Source organism: Lissotriton helveticus, chromosome 8 (assembly GCF_964261635.1).
Source record: "Lissotriton helveticus chromosome 8, aLisHel1.1, whole genome shotgun sequence".
NCBI classification, from domain to species: Eukaryota; Metazoa; Chordata; class Amphibia; order Caudata; family Salamandridae; genus Lissotriton; species Lissotriton helveticus.
In genome coordinates this window covers 1,216,527,314-1,216,554,962 of record NC_136069.1, presented here as the reverse complement: position 1 = coordinate 1,216,554,962, position 27,649 = coordinate 1,216,527,314, and the positions used below count along the sequence as shown (strand labels likewise).

At 44.2% G+C, this 27,649-nt stretch overlaps 1 protein-coding gene across 3 annotated transcripts in view; it reads left to right on the top strand.

The window, feature by feature from the left end:
* LOC144773252 (ATP-binding cassette sub-family C member 5-like) overlaps positions 1 to 27,649 on the top strand; it is a 2,136,031-nt gene that overhangs the window by 1,613,290 nt on the left and 495,092 nt on the right. For all 3 annotated transcript variants that reach the window (XM_078658154.1, XM_078658153.1, XM_078658155.1), the window contains one exon: positions 2,791 to 2,937. In XM_078658154.1, the coding sequence (XP_078514280.1) occupies positions 2,791 to 2,937 (147 nt within the window). The remainder of the gene's footprint in view (positions 1 to 2,790; positions 2,938 to 27,649) is intronic.

Below are 27,649 nucleotides of genomic sequence, written 5' to 3'. Positions count from 1 at the left end.
CTGCTCGTGCAGGGGTACCCACACACTTAGAACCATGAACCCATAAACCCAGTGAATCAACCACTCACACATCTATGCACAGAGTCACACACCTCTCACCCACCCATGCACACACTCAGTCTCCCAAACAAATACTCAGGCAACCAATCAATAACCCATATAGACACTCATGTGGCTACTGACCAACCCATGCAGCAGCTTACACAACAACAGACAGACTGATACAGACATTCACTCAGTGTAGTCACTAACCCATGCATTCAGTAAGACACATTTAATCACTCACTTATACAGTCAGTCACACACCTACTAAATCCTCCATCCAAACAATTATACACCCACTCAGTCTTCAGTACACCTTGGCATATATATAAAACACATTTAAACTTTACAGAAACACACAGACACTGGATGATGTCATTTGAGATGTCATGAATGATGTAATATGTGACGTCATCAGCAGTGCATTGCGGGGGTGCGAGTTATAGTTAGCTGAACAAACTATAAAAGTGGAATTTCTCTGGTTTTGTACGAGTGAAATGTCCAACTAACTATAACGTCCCTGACAACAATGTTTTTTTCAGTGAATATATATATATATATATAATATATATATTACCTACTATTTAATCTAAATCAAGCATGTGAATCTATGAAAGAGCCAATACTGGAGAAGAAAAGGGTAGGCCTTATGGCCATTCAAAGCTATGTTTAACAATACGCTGCCTTTCTAGTTGTACTGAGGGACTCCACTTCAAAGACGGGGAATGATTCAAGCATTTGAATTTATGAAAGAAACCAATCTGGAGAACTACTGTTACCGCTAAGTAACTTATTTTTTTCTGCTGCTACCCGGAAAAAAACGAGTGCAGGAAAACCTAACTAGGTGTGTGACTGCAGCACTGCTTGCAGCAACTACACATATCCTGTGTTGTCCAACAAGGCCAAAACTAGTCTGGGGTTGTTCGTGCTTCTTCTCAGAAGGAATGTAGTCTAGCACTTTGTGCAGGATTTATTCTAATTGCGAAATTAATTTGCATACTGTTGGTCACCTTCTGCAATGGCATAGATGAGCTAAAAAAGTGATAGTATGGAATGCACCCAAAGTAATTATCTGTACTTCAGATTAACTCACGCATTTCCGTCCATCACTGTCTAGACGGAAAATTAAACAAATTCTCTCTGTACAGTATGTGAAAATTTTATATTGTTTTACCTTCCTTAAATAGTCCTCTACTTTATCCTTGTTGGCATTCTTTAAAGCTGAATTGTTCTTAGTGGCAATGAAGTGCCCCATGTATTAAATTGTTGTAAATTAATATGCACATAACAGACTCGTGGACCATAACCAAGCAGTATACCGCATGTTTAATATGAATTCTCTGACTGTAATCAAAATAAAAGCCAATGAAGACAACCGATCTCACTAAAAATGCAATGAAGAAATGTTTGTTCCTTAAGCATTATGCTGGCAGCGCAACCAATTACAATCACTTTCAGTTCTGGCATCACACCTTCATTAGCCTTTGACATAAATGCTGTTGTGCAGCTTTTATTAAAGGTAAATTTAACGAGGAAAGTAAAGGACACAAAGTGTTCAAATGTAATTAATAATGTATCATCTTTTTTTGCAGCCATGCTCTTAAGAAAGGGGTCACAATAGCTTGAAAACCTATTTATAGGTAGAGGAGCACCTCAAATATACAAGTAGCATAATGGTAATAGCCTTCTTCCCCAGGGGTTGTCATTTTGAATCCCTTTGTGGGTGTCCAGTTTCTTTTATGCTACCTGGAGGTTGTCACGTTATATGGAAATTCAATTGTTTCACTAACTGGAAATTAAATTGGGGCCCTAAAATAAAAATAGAAAAATCATTAAAAACCAAGCAGGACTTAGATTGACATTCCGAGGGTTGGAGGAGGGTACTCAGTAATCACTCCACATTTCAGCATTCTCTAGGCTGGGACAGAGTTCACTGGGTTTTATTCTGCGGAACTCGGTGAAGTGGCAGAAAAAATTCTGCTGCGTTCCACGGAGTACTGCCAGCAGCAGAGTCTGTTAAGTCATGGTGCTGGCACTGTTTTTTAGCACTGGGAGTATGTTCCCTGCTGTACATTCAGCATGGGCGGCACTACGCCTCACACCAGAGGACTCTTCTGCTTTCTGCCACTCGAGTAGACATTCTACTTAAACAGCAGCACCCTCAACATAAGCAGCAAATTTCTCAATGCGAGCAGTGGGGGCCTGCCGTGACGCCCACGTTGAGAGATCTTACAGGGAGGAGATCTAGCGCACCCTTATTTCTCACGAGCTCTCGCTAACTTAACGTTAGCGAGCTGTTTGAGAGCTGTTTGAGAGAAAAAACTCTGCTCCCTGTCACTTTGCTGAGTTTTTGGGAACTTGCAAAACTTCACGAACTCCATCAGTGGACTTTAATCCTTCTCCCACCCCTAGTATTCTCCCACACATGAAAAAGTGACTAGAGTAAAGACTCCTGTAATAATTTGCACCAGTGTCACAAGGCCATCCCACAAGGTAATGGTATTAGTTCAAAATTGCACATTCTTTCCTCATACCAAGGTGCTGAGATCCGAATGAAGTGGCAATAGAGCACCCAATATATATATACTACCCCTGGGAGTATATGTTTTTACTTTATGTGCTATTCCTTTCCTAGATTGCACAGGACCTTGAATGAGACTATTGGCGTTGGTTTTGCTGTTCCTTATAGCTTCACAAACATGTATATTCCCAGTTTAAAATTACGTATGTCTTTTTTCTTCTTCACAGAACAATTCTTTAGGTGTTCACAATGAAAGTATCCCCAGTGGAAACATGAGAGACAATCCTCACATGCACTTTTACCTTGAGATCTATGCGTTGACGTTGGTGGCGGTTTTCCTTTTAAAAGCATTGCGAGGCTACCTATTTGTTAAGGTAAAATGACTGTCTTCAATTAAGAAACTGTATAATTTTAATTTATTATGAAATAGTGTATTTTTTTTACATATCCCTTTTCAAGGTTTTTGCTGCAAACTTTTGATCATGGGTGTTCAGTAATTATATCACATATGTACATTTGCCTTTTTATTTAAAGTGATAATCTGAGGTTGAGGGAGTTAAGGGAATGACTGATATGTCATTTATAGATGGCAAAAAAGCATATGAATGTACTGTTTCTTTTTACGTTTATTATTAATTTAGGCTACTTTCTAGCATACTATCGCAGTCCCTCCAATACTGACACTGATGAACCTGTGTACTAACATGTGATATACCATTACTTTGTAGTGACCGATTTATACACCTGGTTGTAAAGGGAACAGAGTCATACCTTATTAATCTTCTCACTCTTAGTGCTACCGGCGAGAGTTCAAATATATTAATGTTGAATTATTATATTGTATTAAAATGCTTTCATACACAGTGCAGAATGCCTGTATTTGATGGTTGCCTATCTCCCTTGTGATTTCTGGTTACTGGTCAAGAGGTCCTTTCCAATTCTAGGATGTCAGTACATGGCCCGATATGGTGGGAAGGGTGCAGTCATCCTACCCTCGAGATGCTCACCACTTGTCGCTCTTAGGGGGGCCACCGCAGGGGCGTAGTCACTGTCTCCTTTATGTGTTAGTGTGAGATGGGTGGTGGTGCAGGGACCTCTCTAAGCGAGAGGGGCAAGGTATTGAGGGGAGAGACCAACCACTCATCCTCTACCCCTGAGACTGATCAGTCTTCTCATTGCCTCTCGTTTCATGGCTCTATCCATTAAGCAGCACTGACAGTGTCTCAAGTCAAATAAGAAGCGCTGTTTAATGTGATTCTACGTTGCACCTGTGTTATTGAACACCTCTGCCACTGTCAGGACTCAGGTCGCTACTGGCCTTGACTTCAGGGAGCCACATTGCCTCAGCGGTTACCCGCTGCCATCGATCCACAGTTTCTCAGCTTCAGCCGGCTGCTCATCCACTGCTGTCTGGGCTGTCATGTGCTAAAGCAGCACTGGCCTACCCCTTCTATCAGGAACATGGTCAATTGCACTCCACCTCTAGGTGTGTTGTCAATGTGGTGCGGAGCCCAGATAACAAGGACCTGGCTCACTGACTTCCGGCTCAGTATCTAGCACGGCTGTGGCTGCCTCCACTAGCTCACACCAGACGTGGACCCCCAGGTGCCACCACAAGACTCCAGTAGTCCATTGTAACCACTGGGATCAGTTCCAGCCTCTCCTGGTCTTTTTCCTTACTGCAGTGCCCCACGCCTGCATAGGACAGGAGAGCCAGTAAAGCCTTCAGTAGGTGCGGGTCACAGATGCCTTAGCGTCAGGGTTCACTCCTTCTACACTACTGCTGATTGTGGCCAGCTCCAGGGAATTGGCATCATCCAATGTCTGCAGCCTCAGGCCTGTTGAAATGCAAACTTGATAAGAATGATGGTGGCTGATTGGGGATTCGGAGACAACCCCCCACCCCCAACAGATATTTAAAATCGTATGGGTTAACAGTGGCTTATTAATTTTGGTGCTGTCCTGAAACTGCACAGGTAAACACCAGATTATCCTTTTGTTATTATGATTCAGGGGTTGTATCTCTATTAAACGTACACAGAAATATCAACAACATAAATATAATCATTAAACGTTTTAAATTAAAGTAGACAAAGTATCAATTTCAATATTATATACAAAAATGCCAGATTTCTTCAGATTTCCCTACAGCAACATTTAAATTAACATCATGTCATTTAACCGTTAAAAACATGTATAAGTTTAGTTCAAATAACAAATGTATTTACATTTTTAAACAATCAAATGAATCTTAATAAAACCCCTAAATATATAACATTAGTTAATTTTTCTCAAAAGTAATCCAAACAACAAATAAAAATAAATGTATTCATCAACACAATAAATAAATGTAATTGAAAGTACATGTTCTTATCTAAGTATATTTATTAAGTATAGATATTTATTAAAATGAAAAACATAATATATTAAACTACCTTTAAACACTATGGGGCCTATTACGATTGCGTTTTTTTCGCATCCTCCGGGCCGGCGGAAGCCACCGCCGGTCCAGAGGATGCTGAAAAACCGCACCGACCCACCAAAGACCCACCGCCACATTAGGATGGCTGGTGGGTCCTGGTTTCCGTCCGCAGCTTCAACCGCGGCGGAAAAGCTCTAATATGGTTGCGGTGTCTCTCAGACACCGCCAGCCATATTAGGATGGGCTTAAAAAAATGCTTTTCCGCTGCGGGTTTCCCGCCGTGGAAAAGCATGTGGAACTTCACTGCGGGGGCCCGTTGCGGGCCCCCTGGGTGAAGGGGGGGTGGGGGGTGCACATGGTGGGTACCTATGGTACCCCCCTGCATTTGTATGCAGAAATCGGCAGGCACCGCACGATGCCTGCCGCTTTCTGCATACAAATGCAATGTATGCATTTTTACCATTGCGGCGGGTGCAGCTTGAAGCCGCACCCGCCGCAATGGTAAAAATAGAGGATGTGACCGCCAGGGTGGCGGTCACATCCTAATTGGACAGGAGGGAAATCCGCAGGCCATGCGGAGGTTCCCTCCTACTCTATGATCGCGGACGGACTCAAGTCCGTCCGCGATCATAATGGGCCCCTATATTTTAAAATGCAATTTAAAGTAAATATTAAGTGCCTCATTTATGAAAAGTGATGCATCGCTGCGAGAAAACAGCGATATGTCACTTTTCATTGCGCCCTCCTTGCGACACCAATGATGCGTCATATTTACAGTATGACGCATCATGTTGCAAGGAGTTACAGATATGTCAGTATTTCTGATGTATCTGTAGGCGCAAAAATGATGCATTGCTGGAGTGTGTCACAAAAGTGACGCTACTCCAGCAATGGCTCATTACACATGGACAAGTCCCATGTGAAATGTGCCTGTGTCAGTGATATTGACACATTTGAGTCCTAGAAGTGACGCAGTGAAAGCTCATAGATTTCACTGCATCACTTCTATGAGGCTTACTTGCGTTGCAACGCCCCCCCCCCATACATTATAGCTGACGCAGGTATAATGTGACTCAGGGGTTTACAAAGTCACGCATCTAGGTAGATGCGTCACGTTGTAAATATGATGCAACAAGGCTCACTTTTTACGCCGCTGGTGGCGTCACAAAAAAGTGATGCGCCAGTGGCGCAAAAGTGAGCAAGGGCTCATAAATAAGCCCCCTAAATATATATGTTTACAAATTATTATAAAACTATAACAATTTGGATTTCTCATAAATGCTAATACATTTTAATCACTTTAAATCTTCTTAATAACTTTTACTATACGCTTAATAATTGTAAAATGTAAACACAAAACTATCAAACCTTAAAGAAAATAAAAGGCTTAGTTTACTATACTAACTCCACTTACATTTTTTTTCAAACTTCAAGAAACCAGAGGGACACATTTACTATTGTAACTATAGTCACACAAATTTTGGGAAAAGTGCATACATTAATGGGGGTGACAATTACTATTCTAACTTCACTTCCTCAAAAAGTGGCAGAAAATGTATATTTTGGGGTGTGAGTTACTATTCTTAATCCAGCCCCACTTACACGAGAAAGTGTATGCATGGAGGTCCATATTTAATATTGCAACTTCAATCCCACTAACATTGGGGAAAGTTCATATACTTGGGCTACCTGCTTTTAGAAGCACTACTTTACACAATAGTTGTGCTTGGAGAGCATCCTCATAAGGACATTGGAAAGAGAACCCCCCTCCAAGTCTGTTCTGATGTTTAAGAAAGGGACTCAACATCCCCTGTCTAGAAAAAGTACTGTAAATGTGGGATCCAAACCACCTCACTGTGTTCCAGTTACAAGTTCTTCATGACCAAGGAAGCAAGCGCTCCTCAGAGTACTCAGACAGTTGCTGTGTTACCAAGGCCTGTACTTGCTTAACACCCAGTCTCCTAGATCTGAGGGGACATCAGCTGAAGTCTGCACTTTTTGTTGGAGGAGTGGTGGGTCTCCCTAATTCGCCTATAAGCGTGCCTGCAGATAGAGGGAAGGAGTGTGCCTTATGCTACAGAAATAGAGACTGTACAGCAGAAGAAGCCCAAGTTGTTCCTGGCCTATGAAGCACCTAGAGAAAATGGACTGCCTGAAATAACGAAGCCAGGAGCAACCTGTGCTCTAGTGGGTCTCCCAGTCATATGGCTCCAGTGGAGAACCGCACTGGCCCATGGGCAACAACTTTCACCTTCATCAAACTTCATTAACAGCAAAATACGTAAAAGAACTTTGCAAAGAGCCCCCTTGAGAGACCCTTTGGGCATTGCAGCACTAGCCCAACAAGGAGCTGCCCGATAGAAAAGCATGCCATCTTGTAATGTGGGTGAAGTCTCTTGCTTCAAAATATAAATATTACTACAACCTTTACTTCACCTGGGTACACAAGTGGTGTTTACCTGGAGTGTAAACAGGAACAGCATATTCTATATCTTTTCGATAGGCAACCACTGCCATGCGATCCATGCCCTGGCTTGGGCTACATATATATTGCTATGTGATCCACGCAGCAGTATGACTTAGGCTGCAATTACCATGCTGTGCAATCCGTGCATTGGCCCAAGGACTACAGCTGATGTTATGTGCCCGATTAGGCACAAATAACGGAGCTATACATTTTTCTTAAATTGTCCTAATTTTGCACAATAATATTTCTGCTGTGAACTTTTCCGTATATTTGCCATACAATCTGTGCACCAGCTCAAGGTGGGCTGCAACCGCTTTACAGTGTGTTTCGTCTGCGCCAACCGAGAGGTGGGCTGTGACTGTCAGGTTCCCCAGATTACAACCCAAAGGACCGCAGAGCAACATCATTCTGTCCCCAAGAGAGGCTGCATCCTGTTCCCTCAGGACTATGACAGAAACAACATGTGAGTACTGCAGGCCTTCACCTGTGGGTAATATCAAGCAGCTGCAATACACTGAAGTGAGTGTGAGAAATTGAGACTGTTTTCTACCCACTACAACTACGTGAACTGATTGCGCATCTGGATTTATGCGAAACTAATCCTGAGCCTAAATCATGGTCCTGCCAAAGTTCGCTGTGGGAATATGAGGACCAAAGTCACCCAGGTGGGAGAAAGTACGGAGAGATGGGACTGGAGAACCCAAAGAGGAATTATGATCAGAGGTATTACGCTGTATTCTCAAAATGAATTGTGTAGTATGTAGTATTGCTCTGTAATTAAACATCATTTGTTTTTCAAAGACAGGCACTGGGCTGGACATCAAGTTCTTGTGTTTGTGGGTTGATTGTGATTTCTAAGCTCCTGCCTTGCATATTGCCACCTAGACAAGCTTGTGACTTCTCACCCTTGCAACACTGAGAGTCAGATGTGGAAAGAGTGGTATGTGGCCTGGTTTCCATTGCCATATTGGGACAGACCTCAGTACACCCATGTCAAACGACCTCAAGCACCTCAGTTGGCACCCAGTGGCTCCTGTCTACCCCAAAATAAGTCATTAAAATATATATCTGGCCAATAAATTGTGGGTTATGTGTTTTGGGAATATTCTTACTGAAGTGATTGCCTGAGTAACTCTTATACTTGCAATGTTAACTGAAAATGCCTTTGTGGTGTCCAATAATAGTTCATCCTAACTGTATAATTCTTCGGCACTTAGTGTTACATTGAGTTGGAGGCACCCTCTATTGTTATGTTCCCTAACCCAGGCCTAAGTAGCAAAGCAACCTTTTACCTACATTTGTCCTACCTTGCTCTGCATAACAGTTCTAGCAATGACCATTTACCCAGTTATGTGCTGAATAAATGTCGATTGGTTTCCTTGAACCTACCCTCATGTTTTATGCATAAGGATTCTCAGCAGCCTATCTTAATCCCATGCACATGATTTATATAATAGGATTAACATACTCTTTACAAAAGTAATCGCTATCTTCATCCTTGGGCGACAGGGCTACTTTGCACAGTTACAATTATTGATTTAGGCTCATTTACATAATCGTACTCCCAACATATCGATTGTGGTAGAAACCCAGAGGCTCCCTTTTGGTATAAAAGAAGTGCACCTTCACTAGGTAGCCAGAGGAGAAGCTTCCACGCTGACACAAACACGGATGTCCCTGCATGCTGAAGTTTCAACACGCAGCAGTCTGACATCCCTTGCGGGGTATCCAACTCATGACCGAGATGGGGTCCTTCATTCTCTCCCATCAGGTAATGGGGTTGGCTCTTGTACACTTAGGTAGGGTTCGAATCGTAGAAGTACGCTTGTATACTGTCATGTTTATATGCTTGCATATGTTCACTGTTTTAGCACCATGGTAGAATTCTACCTTCTATTTACTCTGTTGGCACTTGTAATCTCTTACATTAGCTTCTGTCTATTGTTTGGCGCAGAAACAGAATGTTTTATACTAGAATGATGCTGGTTCAATACATACTTCTTGAAAAACGTCCCCAAAGTTTATTTTGTGTCTCTCTGAGACTAAGGGGCTCATTACGATGTCCGGCGGATTGCCTCCGCCAGGTTGGCGGTAGCCTCCGCCGGCCTGGCGGAGGCAATCCGCCCGACATCCACACTAGTTTTCCCCCCCGCCATTTTAGTATGGCGGGGGGACCTCGGCGGACGGAAAGACCGTCCGCCACTTTTTCGCCCCGGTCGCCTTGCGGCCGGGGCGGAAAAGGAATAATATGGTGGCGGTGTCTATCAGACACCGCCAGCCATATTATGATGGGCATTTTTCAATGCCTTTCCCTGGCGGCAATGCTGCCACGGAAAGGCATGCGGAGAATCCCTGCCGGGGCCTGTTGCGGGCCCCCAGGGACTCTGGGGGGGTGGTGGAGGGGTGCACATGGGGGGTACCTATGGTACCCCCCAGCAGTTCCATGCACAGCATGGCAGGCACCGCGCGTTGCCTACCATGCTGTGCATGGAAGTGCACAGCATGCTTTCCTGCCATTGTGGCGGGCGGTGCTGAGTGCACCACCCGCCACAATGGTAGGAATGCAGGATGCGCCCGCCACTGTGGCGGGCGCATCCTAATGCTGGTGATGGGACCCCCGCCCTTACGGTGGCTGGTCCCTATTACCACGAGCGTGGCGGGCGGGCAAAGTCCGCCCGCCATCCTAATGACCCCCTATGTGAGCACGATTGACTAAGCGTAAAGTACTGTACTGTTTCCCGAACCTTGAAGGGTCAAGGGTTGTCATGTTCTATGGTTACCAGAAACTTTTCGCTCCTTTGTAATGTTCAGGGGCTTATAGTGGCACTGTGCGCTAGCTGGTCTATAGGCTGACATATTCTGTGGGGGTGTCCGGAATCATTCTAGACACCAATCCCTTAGTTTATGTTATCCAACAAATGCGCAGATCCTATGTATTTTTAGGAACTATACAACACTATTAACACAGTTGCTCTGATTACGCACCAGTCTTCCTCTGTGTCTGTGTTTGGACTGTGTGGTAGCTGACTTCACACCTACTTTATAACGGCAGGATCCCAGGAATAATCCTGAAATTTCATGAGAATTACCCTCCAAAAAATGAAAGTTTGCTTAGAAAGTAGTTTTACCCTTATATGAGTACATGAATGCCTTTTTTAGTTTGGACTCTTAGTATGAAGGGTAGAGAAGTAACTACCTGCGCTTCATTTGTTTTGCCTCCTACCTTGTTCCAGCCGTGAGGGGAACGGCTTTCTTTACACTTGGATGCGCCGTGAGGGGAATGGCCTCCACCCCCCGCACTCTTGCAACTTGACATCGCCGTGAGGGGAACGGCAGCTAGGACGAACTTCACTGCCCAGAGTTCCTTGGCCGGCGCGGCCCGGTGATGCCACAACAGCGACGCCTCTCCCCTCCTAAAAGCGCTCCTGCCCCACGCAATGCGGGACGCGCTTGATTTGTTTTGCCTCCTACCTTGTTCCAGCCGTGAGGGGAACGGCTTTCTTCACACTTGGGTGCGCCGTGAGGGAAACGGCCTGCACCCCCCGCACTCCTGCATCCTGACATCGCCGTGAGGGGAACGGCAGCTAGGACGAACTACACTGCCCAGAGTTCCTTGGCCGGCGCGGCCTTGTGATGCCACAACAGCGACGCCTCTCCCCTCCCAAAAGCGCTCCTGCCCCATGCAATGCGGGACGCGCTTGATTTGTTTTGCCTCCTACCTTGTTCCAGCCATGAGGGGAACGGCTTTCTTCACACTTGGGTGCGCCGTGAGGGGAACGACCTGCACCCCTCGCAAAGCCCGGGACAAGGACGGACCGTCTTAGGCTGTCAGTGGCCGGAGGAGGCTGGGCTGGGCCACCCCGCTAACCTCTGAAACGAACCTGGACTGGGCACTAAAAGGTACCAAAGTTGTATCCTTGGGGGAAGGTTGTCAAATTGTATTATTGTATTATTGATGCTCTGGGATTGTATCACTCTGGCCTATAAGCTAAGTTAACCAAAAAACACCACAGAGAGAAGGGGGTCTAAGGGATATTTAGATACCTGCCCAGGTTTAAATCCCCTAACATTCAATATTTATAACACAGAAATCCGGGGGTCTAAAAAGAAGCCAACTTGATAGGCTCAAAAGGCTGAGACTCTTTACAAAATGAGTCAGGACGCAAGTTCCTCTACAGCCTATAGACCGGTAACAACAGTAGACAAAAACAAAGTAGCAGCAAAAAACCTCTAAAAGGCCATACAATGGGCTAAAAAGCGTCCGCTATGCTGTCTAAGTTCTTGTAATATCGAGCCATTAAAATTCCATTAAAACGCTGCTAAAATTGCTATTTGCACACTTTGAAACTGCTTTTAATTGATTTTTAAAACTTGTATTCACCTGCTTTCCTCAGAGCGGAGCTAGCGCTCAGAGGGAGTGTCTGAGAGAGCCCTCCTCAGCCGCCATCGGCCTCGAGGAAGCGAGGGACACGCCCCCCCCTTGTAACCACGCCCACTTTCACCATATATAGCGCGCTGATCCACAAGCTCGCTGTATACCACTTCCCTCCTGAGGCACAGCCGGGAGAGGAAAAAAACGCTGCTAAAATTGCTATTTGCACACTTTGAAACTGCTTTTAATTGATTTTTAAAACTTGTATTCACCTGCTTTGAAACTGCTTTTAATTGATTTTTAAAACTTGTATTCACCTGCTTTCCTCAGAGCGGAGCTAGCGCTCAGAGGGAGTGTCTGAGAGAGCCCTCCTCAGCCGCCATCGGCCTCGAGGAAGCGAGGGACACGCCCCCCCTTGTAACCACGCCCACTTTCACCATATATAGCGCGCTGATCCACAAGCTCGCTGTATACCACTTCCCTCCTGAGGCACAGCCGGGAGAGGGAAAAAACGCTGCTAAAATTGCTATTTGCACACTTTGAAACTGCTTTTAATTGATTTTTAAAACTTGTATTCACCTGCTTTGAAACTGCTTTTAATTGATTTTTAAAACTTGTATTCACTTGCTTTCCTCAGAGCGGAGCTAGCGCTCAGAGGGAGTGTCTGAGAGAGCCCTCCTCAGCCGCCATCGGCCTCGAGGAAGCGAGGGACACGCCCCCCCTTGTAACCACGCCCACTTTCACCATATATAGCGCGCTGATCCACAAGCTCGCTGTATACCACTTCCCTCCTGAGGCACAGCCGGGAGAGGAAAAAAACGCTGCTAAAATTGCTATTTGCACACTTTGAAACTGCTTTTAATTGATTTTTAAAACTTGTATTCACCTGCTTTCCTCAGAGCGGAGCTAGCGCTCAGAGGGAGTGTCTGAGAGAGCCCTCCTCAGCCGCCATCGGCCTCGAGGAAGCGAGGGACACGCCCCCCCTTGTAACCACGCCCACTTTCACCATATATAGCGCGCTGATCCACAAGCTCGCTGTATACCACTTCCCTCCTGAGGCACAGCCAGGAGAGGAAAAAAACGCTGCTAAAATTGCTATTTGCACACTTTGAAACTGCTTTTAATTGATTTTTAAAACTTGTATTCACCTGCTTTGAAACTGCTTTTAATTGATTTTGAAAACTTGTATTCACCTGCTTTCCTCAGAGCGGAGCTAGCGCTCAGAGGGAGTGTCTGAGAGAGCCCTCCTCAGCCGCCATCGGCCTCGAGGAAGCGAGGGACACGCCCCCTAAACCCTCCCAACAAACATGTGCATGCACAGGAAGCGCAGCGGACGAGCGCAGCGGGCGCGACGAATGCGCGCCGAAGGCGCGCATAAGGCAAGCTCGTCTGCGCTCGTCCGCGCCGAGTCCGGGCCAGGGGCCAGTTCCCCTGCCCCCCCAATAATCCATCGTATCTCCTATAGTGCTGACTTCCTCCATAGTCTGAGGGCCCCCTTGGACAATCACTGTTGTCACAGATTCTTCGCCGACAACCTACCTCAACTTTGTCCAGAGTGCCGCAAACCCCTCAAACCCACTATAACTGTCAAACCACTCGACAATTTTCAGATGTTTTTGCTGAACTGCCGCTCCCTTCCCAAACATTCAGCCGAAATAATGCTGTTAATAGATGAACACTCACCTGATATTCTGTTCCTTACAGAAACCTGGCTTTCCCTGGAAGCCGACCCAGCCGTAATAGCTGCGCTTCCTGCAGGGTTTCAAATCCTGCGCCAGGACCGGCCAAAAGGGAGGGGAGGTGGCCTGGCTATAATACACAAAGAACAGTTCAACTGCAGAGTGGTTGCTGAAACCATTCTAGACTGTGAAAGTCTTACCTTTAATATAGAACTGTCCCCCAATAAGTGCCTTTCTGGCACCTTGATTTATCGACCACCAGGCCCCCCGAGACAGTTCCACGTCAGCTTACCCACTAATGTATCCGAACGTATCATTTCTTCACCCAACTTCATCCTGTTAGGAGATTTCAACTTTCACTTTGATTCACCCTCCGACCTTACAGCTTCGACCCTAACAAGCGACCTAGCAGCTATGTTACTCTCACAACGGGTTACCCTGCCCACACACGTAAAAGGCCATTTGCTCGACCCAGTCTTCACCAACTGCATCGATCTCCTTACCAGCCGCCCCATACCCCTTCCATGGACGGATCATTTCCTGATCCCCATCAATTGGACTATACCTAAGCCCCCTGAACATACCCCCATTACTAGATTCAGGAGAACTTGGTCCCATCTAGCGATTGACAGGTGGACCAACGCACTCACAGAGACCCATCCCATGATCACGGAGAACCCCGATTCGGCCAATCTGGCCTACGTCAACTGGATTTCCCAATCCCTTGACATCGCCCTCCCGAAAAAGGAAACCACGCTTAAACGTCCCCACAAAACTGCCCCGTGGTATACGGAGAATCTGAGAGAGAAAAAACGGTGCTGTAGGCAACTCGAAAGACGCTGGCGAATTGACTACTCAGCGGCAGATAAAACCTGTTACCGAGAAGCTATCAGTAACTACAAAAACCTGATAAAGGAAGCCCAGGCCGCCTACTTCTCGGAGAAAATTGTCCTTGCCAAATCAAAGCCGAAGGAAATTTTCAAAATCATAAATTTACTCACTAAACCCCCTCCCAGTCCATCAGTGGACAAGCCCGTTTCCCACTGCAACAAAGTCGCAGAATTTTTCCATCAGAAAATCAGTTCCATCTACTCTGCCTTCCCCCGGACCAATTCCCCTCCGTCAATTACGCCTCCACATCCTGTTGAGCCAACGTATAATTCCCAATCATCCACGCTGTGTCACTTTCCCCCACTGGAACCTGCCCTTCTGGAGTCCTTGGCACGCAAGGTCAAATCCGGTTCCCCCAACGATCCTGCTCCCCCAGAGATAATAATGACAGCCGCCCAAACCACCCTACCCACACTGAGGGAAGTGCTAAATACTTCCATCTCCAAGGGCACAGTTTCCACAGTCTGGAAGCAGGCCATGGTGAAGGCCCTGCTGAAAAAGCCCAGTCTGGACCCTTCGGATATGAGCAATTACCGCCCAATATCCCTGCTCCCCTGGGCGAGCAAGGTCCTGGAGAAATACATAAATCTCCAACCCACCAACTTTCTAGAAACTCACCTTCTTCTGGACCCCACCCAAACCGGCTTTAGACCCAAACATGGGACCGAGACCGCCCTCCTCATGGTCACCGAGGAGGCAAGGAAAATCCTAGATCAGGGAGGATCAGTGGCAGTGATCCTCCTTGATCTCAGTGCGGCCTTCGATACGGTCAGCCATGTCACCTTGCTGGACCGTATGGCCCAGGTTGGGATCAGGGGCAGAGCTTGGTCTTGGTTCCGGTCTTTCCTGGAGGACAGATCTTTCCAGGTGTTTGATGGTGATTCAGTTTCCACCAGCATTCCCCTGAACTGTGGCGTCCCCCAGGGATCCTCCCTGAGCCCGGCTCTCTTCAATCTGTACATGAGACCACTGGCTGATGTCGTCCGTCCGTTTGGGATTAAGATCATTTCCTACGTGGACGACACGCAGCTAGTGGTCTCCCTTACTCAGGAGACCAATCTACCTGTACAGAGCGGACTCAGGGAGTGTCTAGAGGAGGTAAAATCCTGGATGTCCTCATCATCCTTGAAACTAAACGGAGACAAGACCGAGCTTATGGTCCTCGGCAACTCGGTCTCCAGCCTCCCGACCACTCTTTGGCCACCCAGTATGGGCCCTCCACCTATCCCCAAAAATAGTATTAAAAGTTTGAGAATATGGATGGATAGATCACTCTCTTTCGATGTACAATCCACCAAACTCTCGGCCACCTGCTTTGGCATCATGAAGATGCTTAAGAAAATTTTCCCCCTTCTTCCTATGGAAGCCAAGCAAGCAGCGATACAAGGCCTGATTCAATCCCGCCTTGATTTTAATAACGTCCTCTACCTCGGAGCCCCAGAATCCACTCTGAGGAGGTTGCAGATAGTGCAAAATTGTGCTGCACGTCTGCTACTCGACATCCCTCGCAGACAGTCAGTCAAATCCGGGTTGGTCTCTCTCCACTGGCTGCCTGTGCGTCAAAGGGTGCTGTTCAAGGCCTTATGCATAGCTCACCAGTCTTTCTGGAACTCTGGCCCCACGATCACACAGGACCTAATCCATCACTACAGGCCCAACAGGAACCTAAGATCAGATCAGTCTTTCTTAGCAGTCACCCCTTGAGAGTAAGGAGATCCAGAGCTGGAGGTAGGTCTTTTTCCTACAATGCGGCGAGGGCCTGGAACACCCTTCCACCGCATCTAAGATCCAACTCTAACCTTACGACATTCCGCAAACAACTGAAAACCTTCTTGTTTCATTCAGCCTAACCTCCCCCCTCTCCTGTGCTTCCCCCCTCTGTCGGACCTGGTATTCTCAGCGCTTGGACGCCTCTGGGCAGCAATTCGCGCTATATAAATCCCCATCAAATCAAATCAAATCAAATTAATACTTCCTCAGTTAAAAATTAAAAAAATGTATAAGATTACTCAGTTAAAACAACTTGGGGAAAATGCTTCGGGCTTCTGCACTTTCCTCCTAATACTCCACATATGACCCAGAAATGTTGCCACTGAGCATGCAAGCAGGGGTCTTGGATCCGATCTTAGGATTTGCAGTGCTTCACCGTGATTGTGGGTTCCCAACTGCTTGCATATTGCTGTGAGTCACTGAGCTCATAAGAATGAGTAAGCTGGGCAAGCAAATAATACATATGCAAGTGATTCAGTTGCTAAAATGCACCCAAGGCAAAACTCTGAGAATGCTGGGTTGCGTTGCCAAGTACTTGTGAACGCATTCAGGGGAAGGGTACCAAACCTAAACTGGATATATAGTTTCCTATCATTGGGTATGTGAATGAAGTCTAAGTAATTTTCCAGAGATCTAGCCAGTTTAAAGTCCATAAACTCCAAGGTTAGCCTACCGCACAATTTATTGCTAAGTGCAGTCTGTGCTACACAACCCCAATACAGTGATTCCACAAGATCTTTATTAGGGAGAAATAAGGGGTCAGAGGTGTCCTATTGACCCTGTAACCCAATGTCAGTCAGTAGACGCTTCCCATTTTTTTATCTAGCCTATCTTGTATTTATCCAGGGAGCTAACTTCCTCAAGGGCATTGGCAAAAGAGCGCAGTTCAGGGGTAGACCTGGTTCTCTGCCAGAATAACAGCGGACATAATTTATTTATTTATTTATTTATTATTTTATTTATTTTAAGCATTTATAAAGCGCAACTATCACCATTGCAGGCATCCTGGCGCTAAGAGAAGAAAGAGACCGGAGGAGGCGGACTAGCAGGGGAATAGCCAAGTTTTTATCCTCCTTCTAAACGGGAGGAGTTCACCGATATGCCTAATCTCGATGGGCAGAGTGTTCCAAAGTCTGGCGGCAGTCACTTCAAAGGATCTGCCACCAGCTCTAACCTTCCTGAATCTGGGAACAACTACCAATTTGGCGTCAGAGGATCGAAGCTGTCTAATAGGGGAATACCAGGAAAATTTAGCTTGCAGAGGAGCTGGGCCAGCTCCATGGAGTGCCCTAAACACTATACAGAGGGCCTTAAATTGGATCCTCTGCCTTATAGGAAGCCAATGCAACTTTGCCAATGCGGTTGCTCCATGAGAACTTCGCGGAAGCCCCAGGGCCAGTTTAGCAGCCGCTGATTGGACCCTCTGGAGCCGATCCAGCAGGAACTCAGGGGACCCAAGCAGGAGGGAGTTACAATAATCCAGCCTGCTCAGGATGGTGCATCTAACCACTTGCGCACGGGCACAAGTAGGTAGGAGGGGCAGGACTTTCCTTAGAGAACGAAGGATGGCAAAGCAGCAGGCAGTTGTTTTTTGAAGGTGAGTCTCCATGCTGAGTCTCTGGTCCAACATGACCCCTAGATTCCGAACAGATTCCACTGGCCGGACCGAAGTCCTGGTTTCCGGGGGCCAGAAATTAGATGGAAAAGGTTGAGGAATCCTAGTACCGGCAGTAAAGAGCACCTCCGTCTTTCCAGCATTATTTAACCTTGTCTGCAATGGATTTCCTGCCTACATCTAGCCTTAAAGGGTGGAGTGGTGTGCTCTGAGATCGTGACACCAAGCTCCTCAAAAACTAGTTCTCGGATCTGGAGAGGTCATTCATCCTATCAAATCCCCACAACTTGGCCCTGTATAGGGTAGAGCTCACCGCTTTTGAATCTTAAATCTGGAGGGCAGCTGCAATAGTTTTGCTAAAATAAGTGCAATGTTCTTTTTACATGGCCCCAACTAATTGCTTATGCTTCAGGGACGTCTTGGTCACATGTGGTTTCCAGGTCATATCTTCAGGTAACTTTATGCCCAGGTACTCAAAGGTACTGACCCTCTCTAGTGGGACACCACCTAGAGTCTCCCTCTGTGCGATTTGTGAGGATTTATCCTCATAAATTTCGTTTTTGATGTGTTATTCTTTAGGCCTCACATATTACAGAAATCTTTGAATTGGTTTAGAAGCAGATGGAGTCCCCCTTGCGTTTTCGATACTACAAAGTGTTGTCCGCAAACAAAAGAGTCACAATTTTTTCCCTCCCCGGGATAGGTGCATCCGCTGGGGTCTGGGATAAAAACTGAACTAAGTCGTACATAAAGAGGGAAAAAGGTTTTGGTGCCAGTACACACCCTTGGCGTACACCCCTGCTGACATTGATCAGGTCAGTGAGCTGGCCTTGCTCACCCCAGTGCTCTTTGGCATAATTAACTTCATGGAGGCAAATAATGAAAGGTAAAATTTCCATAGGCATCCCAATATCTTTTAGCACTTGCCATAAATTGTTTCTTGGGACAAGATCAAAGGTGGTCTTCGGGTCAATAAATGCTACATACAGGCTTCTCTGGTCAGTAGGATCACTGACTAAATATCGACGGACACAATATCGACTACCCAAAATGTCGAGGCCAAAATATCGACGGACAAAATATCGAATTCCTATCTACAAACAGGTAAGTACCAAAATATCGAGTCCAAATATCGTTTATATATATATATATATATACATTGTAAAAATATCGAAATTGTTAAAAATAATGTAAAATAATCAAATTATTAAAAATCAATAGCTAAAATATGCTTAAAAATACTTAAATTACCTTAAAATTCATAAATAATTAATTTAACTTATAAAAAAAATATATAATCATATCTGTTAAAACATATATATATATATATATAAACATAATATTAATAAAAATACACAATATTATTACCGTAGGATAGCGTAGGGGTAAAAAATACTATTCCCACTCCCGGAAGTGCAACAGTAGGGAAAGCGTTGGATAGCGTAGGGCCAAAAATTACTATTCCAACTCCAGAGAGTGCAACAGTAGGGAAAGCGTTGGATAGCGTAGGGGTAGAATTTACTATTCCCACTCCAGTGAGTGCAACAGTAGGGAAAGCGTTGGATAGCGTAGGGGTAAAAATTACTATTCCCACTCCAGAGAGTGCAACAGTAGGGAAGGCGTTGGATAGCGTAGGGGTAAAAATTACTATTCCCACTCCAGAGAGTGCAACAGTAGGGAAAGCGTTGGATAGCGTAGGGGTAAAAATTACTATTCCCACTCCAGAGAGTGCAACAGTAGGGAAAGCGTTGGATAGCGTAGGGGTAAAAATTACTATTCCCACTCCAGCGACTGCAACAGTAGGGAAAGCGTTGGATAGCGTAGGGGTAAAAATTACTATTCCAACTCCAGTGAGTGCAACAGTAGGGAAAGCGTTGGATAGCGTAGGGGTAAAAATTACTATTCCCACTCCAGCAAGTGCAACAGTAGGGAAAGCGTTGGATAGCGTAGGGGTAAAGATTACTATTCCCACTCCAGAAAGTGCAACAGTAGGGAAAGCGTTGGATAGCGTAGGGGTAAAAATTACTATTCCCACTCCAGAGAGTGCAACAGTAGGGAAGGCGTTGGATAGCATAGGGGTAAAAATTACTATTCCTACTCCAGTAAGTGCAACAGTAGTGAAAGCGTTGGATAGCGTAGGGGTAAAAATTACTATTCCCACTCCAGAGAGTGCAACAGTAGGGAAGGCGATGGATAGCGTAGGGGTAAAATTTACTATTCCTACTCCAGTAAGTGCAACAGTAGGGAAAGCGTTGGATAGCGTAGGGGTAAAGATTACTATTCCCACTCCAGAAAGTGCAACAGTAGGGAAAGCGTTGGATAGCGTAGGGGTAAAAATTACTATTCCCACTCCAGAGAGTGCAACAGTAGGGAAGGCATTGGATAGCATAGGGGTAAAAATTACTATTCCTACTCCAGTAAGTGCAACAGTAGTGAAAGCGTTGGATAGCGTAGGGGTAAAAATTACTATTCCCACTCCAGAGAGTGCAACAGTAGGGAAGGCGATGGATAGCGTAGGGGTAAAATTTACTATTCCTACTCCAGTAAGTGCAACAGTAGGGAAAGCGTTGGATAGCGTAGGGGTATAAATTACTATTCCCACTCCAGAGAGTGCAACAGTAGCGAAAGCGTTGGATAGCGTAAAGGTAAAAATTACTATTCCCACTCCAGAGAGTGCAACAGTAGGGAAGGCGTTGGATAGCGTAGTGGCAAAAATTACTATTCCAACTCCAGAGAGTGCAACAGTAGGGAAAGCGTTGGATAGCGTAGGGGTAGAATTTACTATTCCCACTCCAGTGAGTGCAACAGTAGGGAAAGCGTTGGATAGCGTAGGGGTAAAAATTACTATTCCCACTCCAGAGAGTGCAACAGTAGGGAAGGCGTTGGATAGCGTAGGGGTAAAAATTACTATTCCCACTCCAGAGAGTGCAACAGTAGGGAAAGCGTTGGATAGCGTAGGGGTAAAAATTACTATTCCCACTCCAGAGAGTGCAACAGTAGGGAAAGCGTTGGATAGCGTAGGGGTAAAAATTACTATTCCCACTCCAGCGACTGCAACAGTAGGGAAAGCGTTGGATAGCGTAGGGGTAAAAATTACTATTCCCACTCCCGCAAGTGCAACAGTAGGGAAAGCGTTGGATAGCGTAGGGGTAAAGATTACTATTCCCACTCCAGAAAGTGCAACAGTAGGGAAAGCGTTGGATAGCGTAGGGGTAAAAATTACTATTCCCACTCCAGAGAGTGCAACAGTAGGGAAGGCGTTGGATAGCATAGGGGTAAAAATTACTATTCCTACTCCAGTAAGTGCAACAGTAGTGAAAGCGTTGGATAGCGTAGGGGTAAAAATTACTATTCCCACTCCAGAGAGTGCAACAGTAGGGAAGGCGATGGATAGCGTAGGGGTAAAAATTACTATTCCTACTCCAGTAAGTGCAACAGTAGGGAAAGCGTTGGATAGCGTAGGGCCAAAAATTACTATTCCAACTCCAGAGAGTGCAACAGTAGGGAAAGCGTTGGATAGCGTAGGGGTAGAATTTACTATTCCCACTCCAGTGAGTGCAACAGTAGGGAAAGCGTTGGATAGCGTAGGGGTAAAAATTACTATTCCCACTCCAGAGAGTGCAACAGTAGGGAAGGCGTTGGATAGCGTAGGGGTAAAAATTACTATTCCCACTCCAGAGAGTGCAACAGTAGGGAAAGCGTTGGATAGCGTAGGGGTAAAAATTACTATTCCCACTCCAGAGAGTGCAACAGTAGGGAAAGCGTTGGATAGCGTAGGGGTAAAAATTACTATTCCCACTCCAGCGACTGCAACAGTAGGGAAAGCGTTGGATAGCGTAGGGGTAAAAATTACTATTCCAACTCCAGTGAGTGCAACAGTAGGGAAAGCGTTGGATAGCGTAGGGGTAAAAATTACTATTCCCACTCCAGCAAGTGCAACAGTAGGGAAAGCGTTGGATAGCGTAGGGGTAAAGATTACTATTCCCACTCCAGAAAGTGCAACAGTAGGGAAAGCGTTGGATAGCGTAGGGGTAAAAATTACTATTCCCACTCCAGAGAGTGCAACAGTAGGGAAGGCGTTGGATAGCATAGGGGTAAAAATTACTATTCCTACTCCAGTAAGTGCAACAGTAGTGAAAGCGTTGGATAGCGTAGGGGTAAAAATTACTATTCCCACTCCAGAGAGTGCAACAGTAGGGAAGGCGATGGATAGCGTAGGGGTAAAATTTACTATTCCTACTCCAGTAAGTGCAACAGTAGGGAAAGCGTTGGATAGCGTAGGGGTAAAGATTACTATTCCCACTCCAGAAAGTGCAACAGTAGGGAAAGCGTTGGATAGCGTAGGGGTAAAAATTACTATTCCCACTCCAGAGAGTGCAACAGTAGGGAAGGCATTGGATAGCATAGGGGTAAAAATTACTATTCCTACTCCAGTAAGTGCAACAGTAGTGAAAGCGTTGGATAGCGTAGGGGTAAAAATTACTATTCCCACTCCAGAGAGTGCAACAGTAGGGAAGGCGATGGATAGCGTAGGGGTAAAATTTACTATTCCTACTCCAGTAAGTGCAACAGTAGGGAAAGCGTTGGATAGCGTAGGGGTATAAATTACTATTCCCACTCCAGAGAGTGCAACAGTAGCGAAAGCGTTGGATAGCGTAAAGGTAAAAATTACTATTCCCACTCCAGAGAGTGCAACAGTAGGGAAGGCGTTGGATAGCGTAGTGGCAAAAATTACTATTCCAACTCCAGAGAGTGCAACAGTAGGGAAAGCGTTGGATAGCGTAGGGGTAGAATTTACTATTCCCACTCCAGTGAGTGCAACAGTAGGGAAAGCGTTGGATAGCGTAGGGGTAAAAATTACTATTCCCACTCCAGAGAGTGCAACAGTAGGGAAGGCGTTGGATAGCGTAGGGGTAAAAATTACTATTCCCACTCCAGAGAGTGCAACAGTAGGGAAAGCGTTGGATAGCGTAGGGGTAAAAATTACTATTCCCACTCCAGAGAGTGCAACAGTAGGGAAAGCGTTGGATAGCGTAGGGGTAAAAATTACTATTCCCACTCCAGCGACTGCAACAGTAGGGAAAGCGTTGGATAGCGTAGGGGTAAAAATTACTATTCCCACTCCCGCAAGTGCAACAGTAGGGAAAGCGTTGGATAGCGTAGGGGTAAAGATTACTATTCCCACTCCAGAAAGTGCAACAGTAGGGAAAGCGTTGGATAGCGTAGGGGTAAAAATTACTATTCCCACTCCAGAGAGTGCAACAGTAGGGAAGGCGTTGGATAGCATAGGGGTAAAAATTACTATTCCTACTCCAGTAAGTGCAACAGTAGTGAAAGCGTTGGATAGCGTAGGGGTAAAAATTACTATTCCCACTCCAGAGAGTGCAACAGTAGGGAAGGCGATGGATAGCGTAGGGGTAAAATTTACTATTCCTACTCCAGTAAGTGCAACAGTAGGGAAAGCGTTGGATAGCGTAGGGGTATAAATTACTATTCCCACTCCAGAGAGTGCAACAGTAGCGAAAGCGTTGGATAGCGTAAAGGTAAAAATTACTATTCCCACTCCAGAGAGTGCAACAGTAGGGAAGGCGTTGGATAGCGTAGTGGTAAAAATTACTATTCCCACTCCAGTGAGTGCAACAGTAGGGAAAGCATTGGAAAGCGTAAGGGTAAAAATTACTATTCCCACTCCAGAGAGTGCAACAGTAGGGAAGGCGTTGGATAGCCTAGGGGTAAAAATTACTATTCCTACTCCAGTAAGTGCAACAGTAGGGAAAGTGTTGGATAGCGTAGGGGTATAAATTACTATTCCCACTCCAGAGAGTGCAACAGTAGGGAAAGCGTTGGATAGCGTATGGGTAAAAATTACTATTCCCACTCCAGAGAGTGCAACAGTAGGGAAAGCATTGGATAGCGTAGGGGTAAAAATGACTATTCCCACTCCAGCGAGTGCAACAGTAGGAAAAGCGTTGGATAGCGTAAGGGTAAAAATTACTATTCCCACTCCAGTGAGTGCAACAGTAGGAAAAGCGTTGGATAGCGTAGGGATAAAATTTACTATTCCCACTCCAGAGAGTGCAACAGTAGGGAAAGCGTTGGATAGCATAGGGGTAAATTTTAATATCCCCACTCTCGTGAAAATAAATTAATATAAATCACATATTTTTAAATTATTCAATTAATACATTTTAATTACCAATTAAGAATGAATTAATTACAAATTAAAAATTAATTAGCAATGTATTCAAAATAAATAACTATTAATTAACATGTTTAATTAATTATAATAAATTACTTCCCACCCTATTCCCCAATAAACCCACAACCTGCTACTAAAAAAATAATAATATTATTCAGATAATTTTCAATTAATCAATTACTAAAAATTATTTATCAATTAACAATTAATTAATTGACAATTACAAATTAATTGACAATTTATTCAAAATGTATACTAATTAATTAATTAACATGTTTAATTAATTATAATTAAATTACTTCCCACCCTATTCCCCTATAAACCCACAACCCGCTACTTAAAATAAAATGATATTATTCACATAATTATCAATTAATCAATTAATAAAAATTACTTATCAATTAACAATTAGTTAATTACCAATTAAAAATGAATTGACTATATATTCAAAATAAATACCAATTAATTAATTATCATATTTAATTAATTATAATTAAATTACTTCCCACCCTATTCCCCTATAAACCCACAATCCGCTACAGAATTAAATTACGCAAAAATTAAATAACATAAAATTAATTACTTACAATAAATTACAAATAAATATACACTTTTCACACATAAACTAACATATAAAACACTTTAAAAAATTTGATATTATTAAAAAGCCGATAATTTTAATGACCTATATTATGTACTTCGATATTTTGACTGTCTATATTTTTAAATTCGATATTACAGTACTTACCTTCAAAACGATATTTTGGATGTCTATATTCTGTCCAGTCGATATTTTGTCCATTCTATATTTTGGACTCAATATTTAGGTTACTCGATATTTTGGAATCAATATTTTGCCCATTTACCGGTCAGTAACCACAGTCTTCCAAAATAAAAGAAGAAAGCGAAACACCTGATCTATTGTCCCCGTCTTCTGTCTAAAACTGTTTTGATATCGGGTTAAAATATTGTTATCTTTTATCCATTCCTGGATCTTGGCCAAAAGTGTACACTTTTAGTATGTAGTCAATATGGCAAAGCGGCCTGTAGTTGCATGGTAGGTTCCTGTCGACTTTCTGAAAGATGTGGATCACCTCTGCTCCCTTTCAAGAATCTGGCAATGAAGCGCCTCCTGCTATGGCATTAGAGAGTGTCAAAATGTAGCTTGACCAGCTGTCTCTGTCGTGTAGAAAAAGATCGCCAGGGATACTGTCAGGGCTCGGACTCTTTGCTTGGACAATTAAATCAATAGAGACCTGGATTTCGCTCTTTGTAAATAGGTTCTATGTGGGGACATGGTGTAAATCAAGGGGGGCTGCAAATGTTTCAAACATACGTATTCCCGAATATATGGCGTTAAAGTGATCATACCAAGCAGAGATTGAGATATTATTGGCTAAGGGTGGTAGCCTCATATAGACCCCCATAAGAATAAGGACCAGAACTTTTTAGAGTCTTTAAGGACACATGCTTCCCCGACAAGTCTCCACCTGTTCTCATCCCACTCCCTCTTTGCTCTTGCTAGGGCTGTTTTGTAGGACCTCCTCAGTACTCTCACCGATGTCATATTCTTAGTCTTAATTGCCCTTGAGAGTTGTCTTTTTGAATGTCTACACTCTCGATTAAAACAGCCTTGCAGCGACCTTTCGTTCGATCTAGATTTTAGGTGGTGCAGGGGCCAACAAAGTGCAAGGCCAACTGCTCGGAGAAAATGGAACGGATGTCAGAAATCACATCCAACCCTCCCCGTTCTTCGAACTGGACAGTTATTTCTGACGTGCATGCTGATAGGTCCTGTTTGATTAGCTGAAGCTATCTTTTGTCTAGAATCTTCCTATGCCACGTAGACGGTGTATGTCGTTGGTTGGATGTAACTCCCTTGATGTTAGACGGCCTCTATGTCTAGTGAATGAGTCGTCCCAAGGGGACACCAAGCTCAAACGTATGGGGTTATGGTCGCTATCAATGGTCATGCCTTTAGTCATGTCTATTATCAAGGGCCAGAGCCTTAAGTCTAGCAAAGAAATAATCAATGCGGCTCATGCCATTAGATCTATTAAAGGTATTTGCTCCCAGTTTGTCTGATTTAGTCCTTCCATTTGTGGCTCTGAGCTCAAACTCTAATGAAAAGGCATTTAGTTGCAGTGCCATTTGTGACCACATTTGCAACCATTTTTTGATAGGGGGTAGTCGAGAAGGGAACTGACCACAGTTCATCCTCCTCTCTTGCATCACAGTCATCCTCCCTATCCAATGGCTCAATTGTCACATTGAAGTCGCCCGCTAGGATCAAGGGGTACAAGGGATCCCTTTTGTCCAGGAGCTCTTCAAGTTCCTGTAAGGTTGCTGATCTCCTACCCCCCTAGTTTCTCTGGCATAAACGTTGTAAATGTCTAGGTTATGGCATGATTTGCCCTTGAGCTGTATTCCAAGGATGTTATCGGACTATCTGAGGGGAGCTAGAGGATTTTACAGCAAAGTGCAATTCTTACCCATATGAATAGTCCACTTGCGGGAAGCACAGGTTTTTTATAGATTGCAGGACTGTAGTATGATACATAACCCAGCATATGTACTGGTTTTACGCTCCAGGATTTGAGGAGGATGCAAATGTCGAAAGATTCGGTAAATGTATTCCAATGCTGGAGGGCCATTTTTCGCCTCACCTCTGCCACATTCCTTGACACCATCAGAAGCTTGGGTGAGTTTTCAAGCATAGATGGAAGGTTGGAGTCTGCCTGTAGGTCTCCTTTTGGAGCGCTAAGGTTATGTGAATTGGTGGATGTTCCTCCTTTAAGAGACTTGCTTCAATTTCTTACTGGCCCCCTTGCCTAAAGACGGCCTAAATATGCATAAACAAAGTAATTGTGGGAGGAAACTATTCTAGCCTCTTTCATAACAACATAATTTGGCCTGATATACCTAGAAAATTCCTCTTTGAATTGTATTCATGTCAAGCACATCCAAAACTAGGTCATTTGGTAGTTTTAGCACCTCAAAGAAGAAAATCTCAGTGGAATTGAAGTCTTTCACCCTTTCACCATTATCCATCTACCTTGTTAAACAAAAATAAAGTAGAAACTCTCTTTCTCAAATAATCATAGCTCGCATACCAACCTTGAACAAAGAATATTGTTCCTAAAGTATTACAAGAAGCAAATACTGTGGGAGCCATAAGCAGTGCAATTGTCAATGTTCCTGGAGTTTAGAAATATTTTATGAAAATAGTATTTGAAGTTGTGTTCGAAAATAAGACTTTTATCAACTTCTGTAGCTTCAGTTGTCCAGACAAACATTTTGTAGGATTAAAAGTCAAAATAAAAGAAGAAAGGACATAAATAATGGCCCACAGGTCTACAACAGATAATTAATAAAACTATTGTATAATGGTACATATTACTCAAAAGTTGTTCTATTGAGTAAGATATAGGCTTCATTTTCATCTAATGGACTGTATTGGTGTCACTTATGAAAAATATGCGGGACACTAATACTCTATACATACTGTATTAATTCAGAGAAATGTGTTACTAATTATTTTAGCTCATTGATATTAAGTACATGCTTCTTATAGTAATGATTTCTAAAACCAAAAAGTTGAATAAAATCCTTGAGTTGCAGAAAAATGGATTTTGAAATTTAACAAATTATAGGATGTGAATCACAATTTG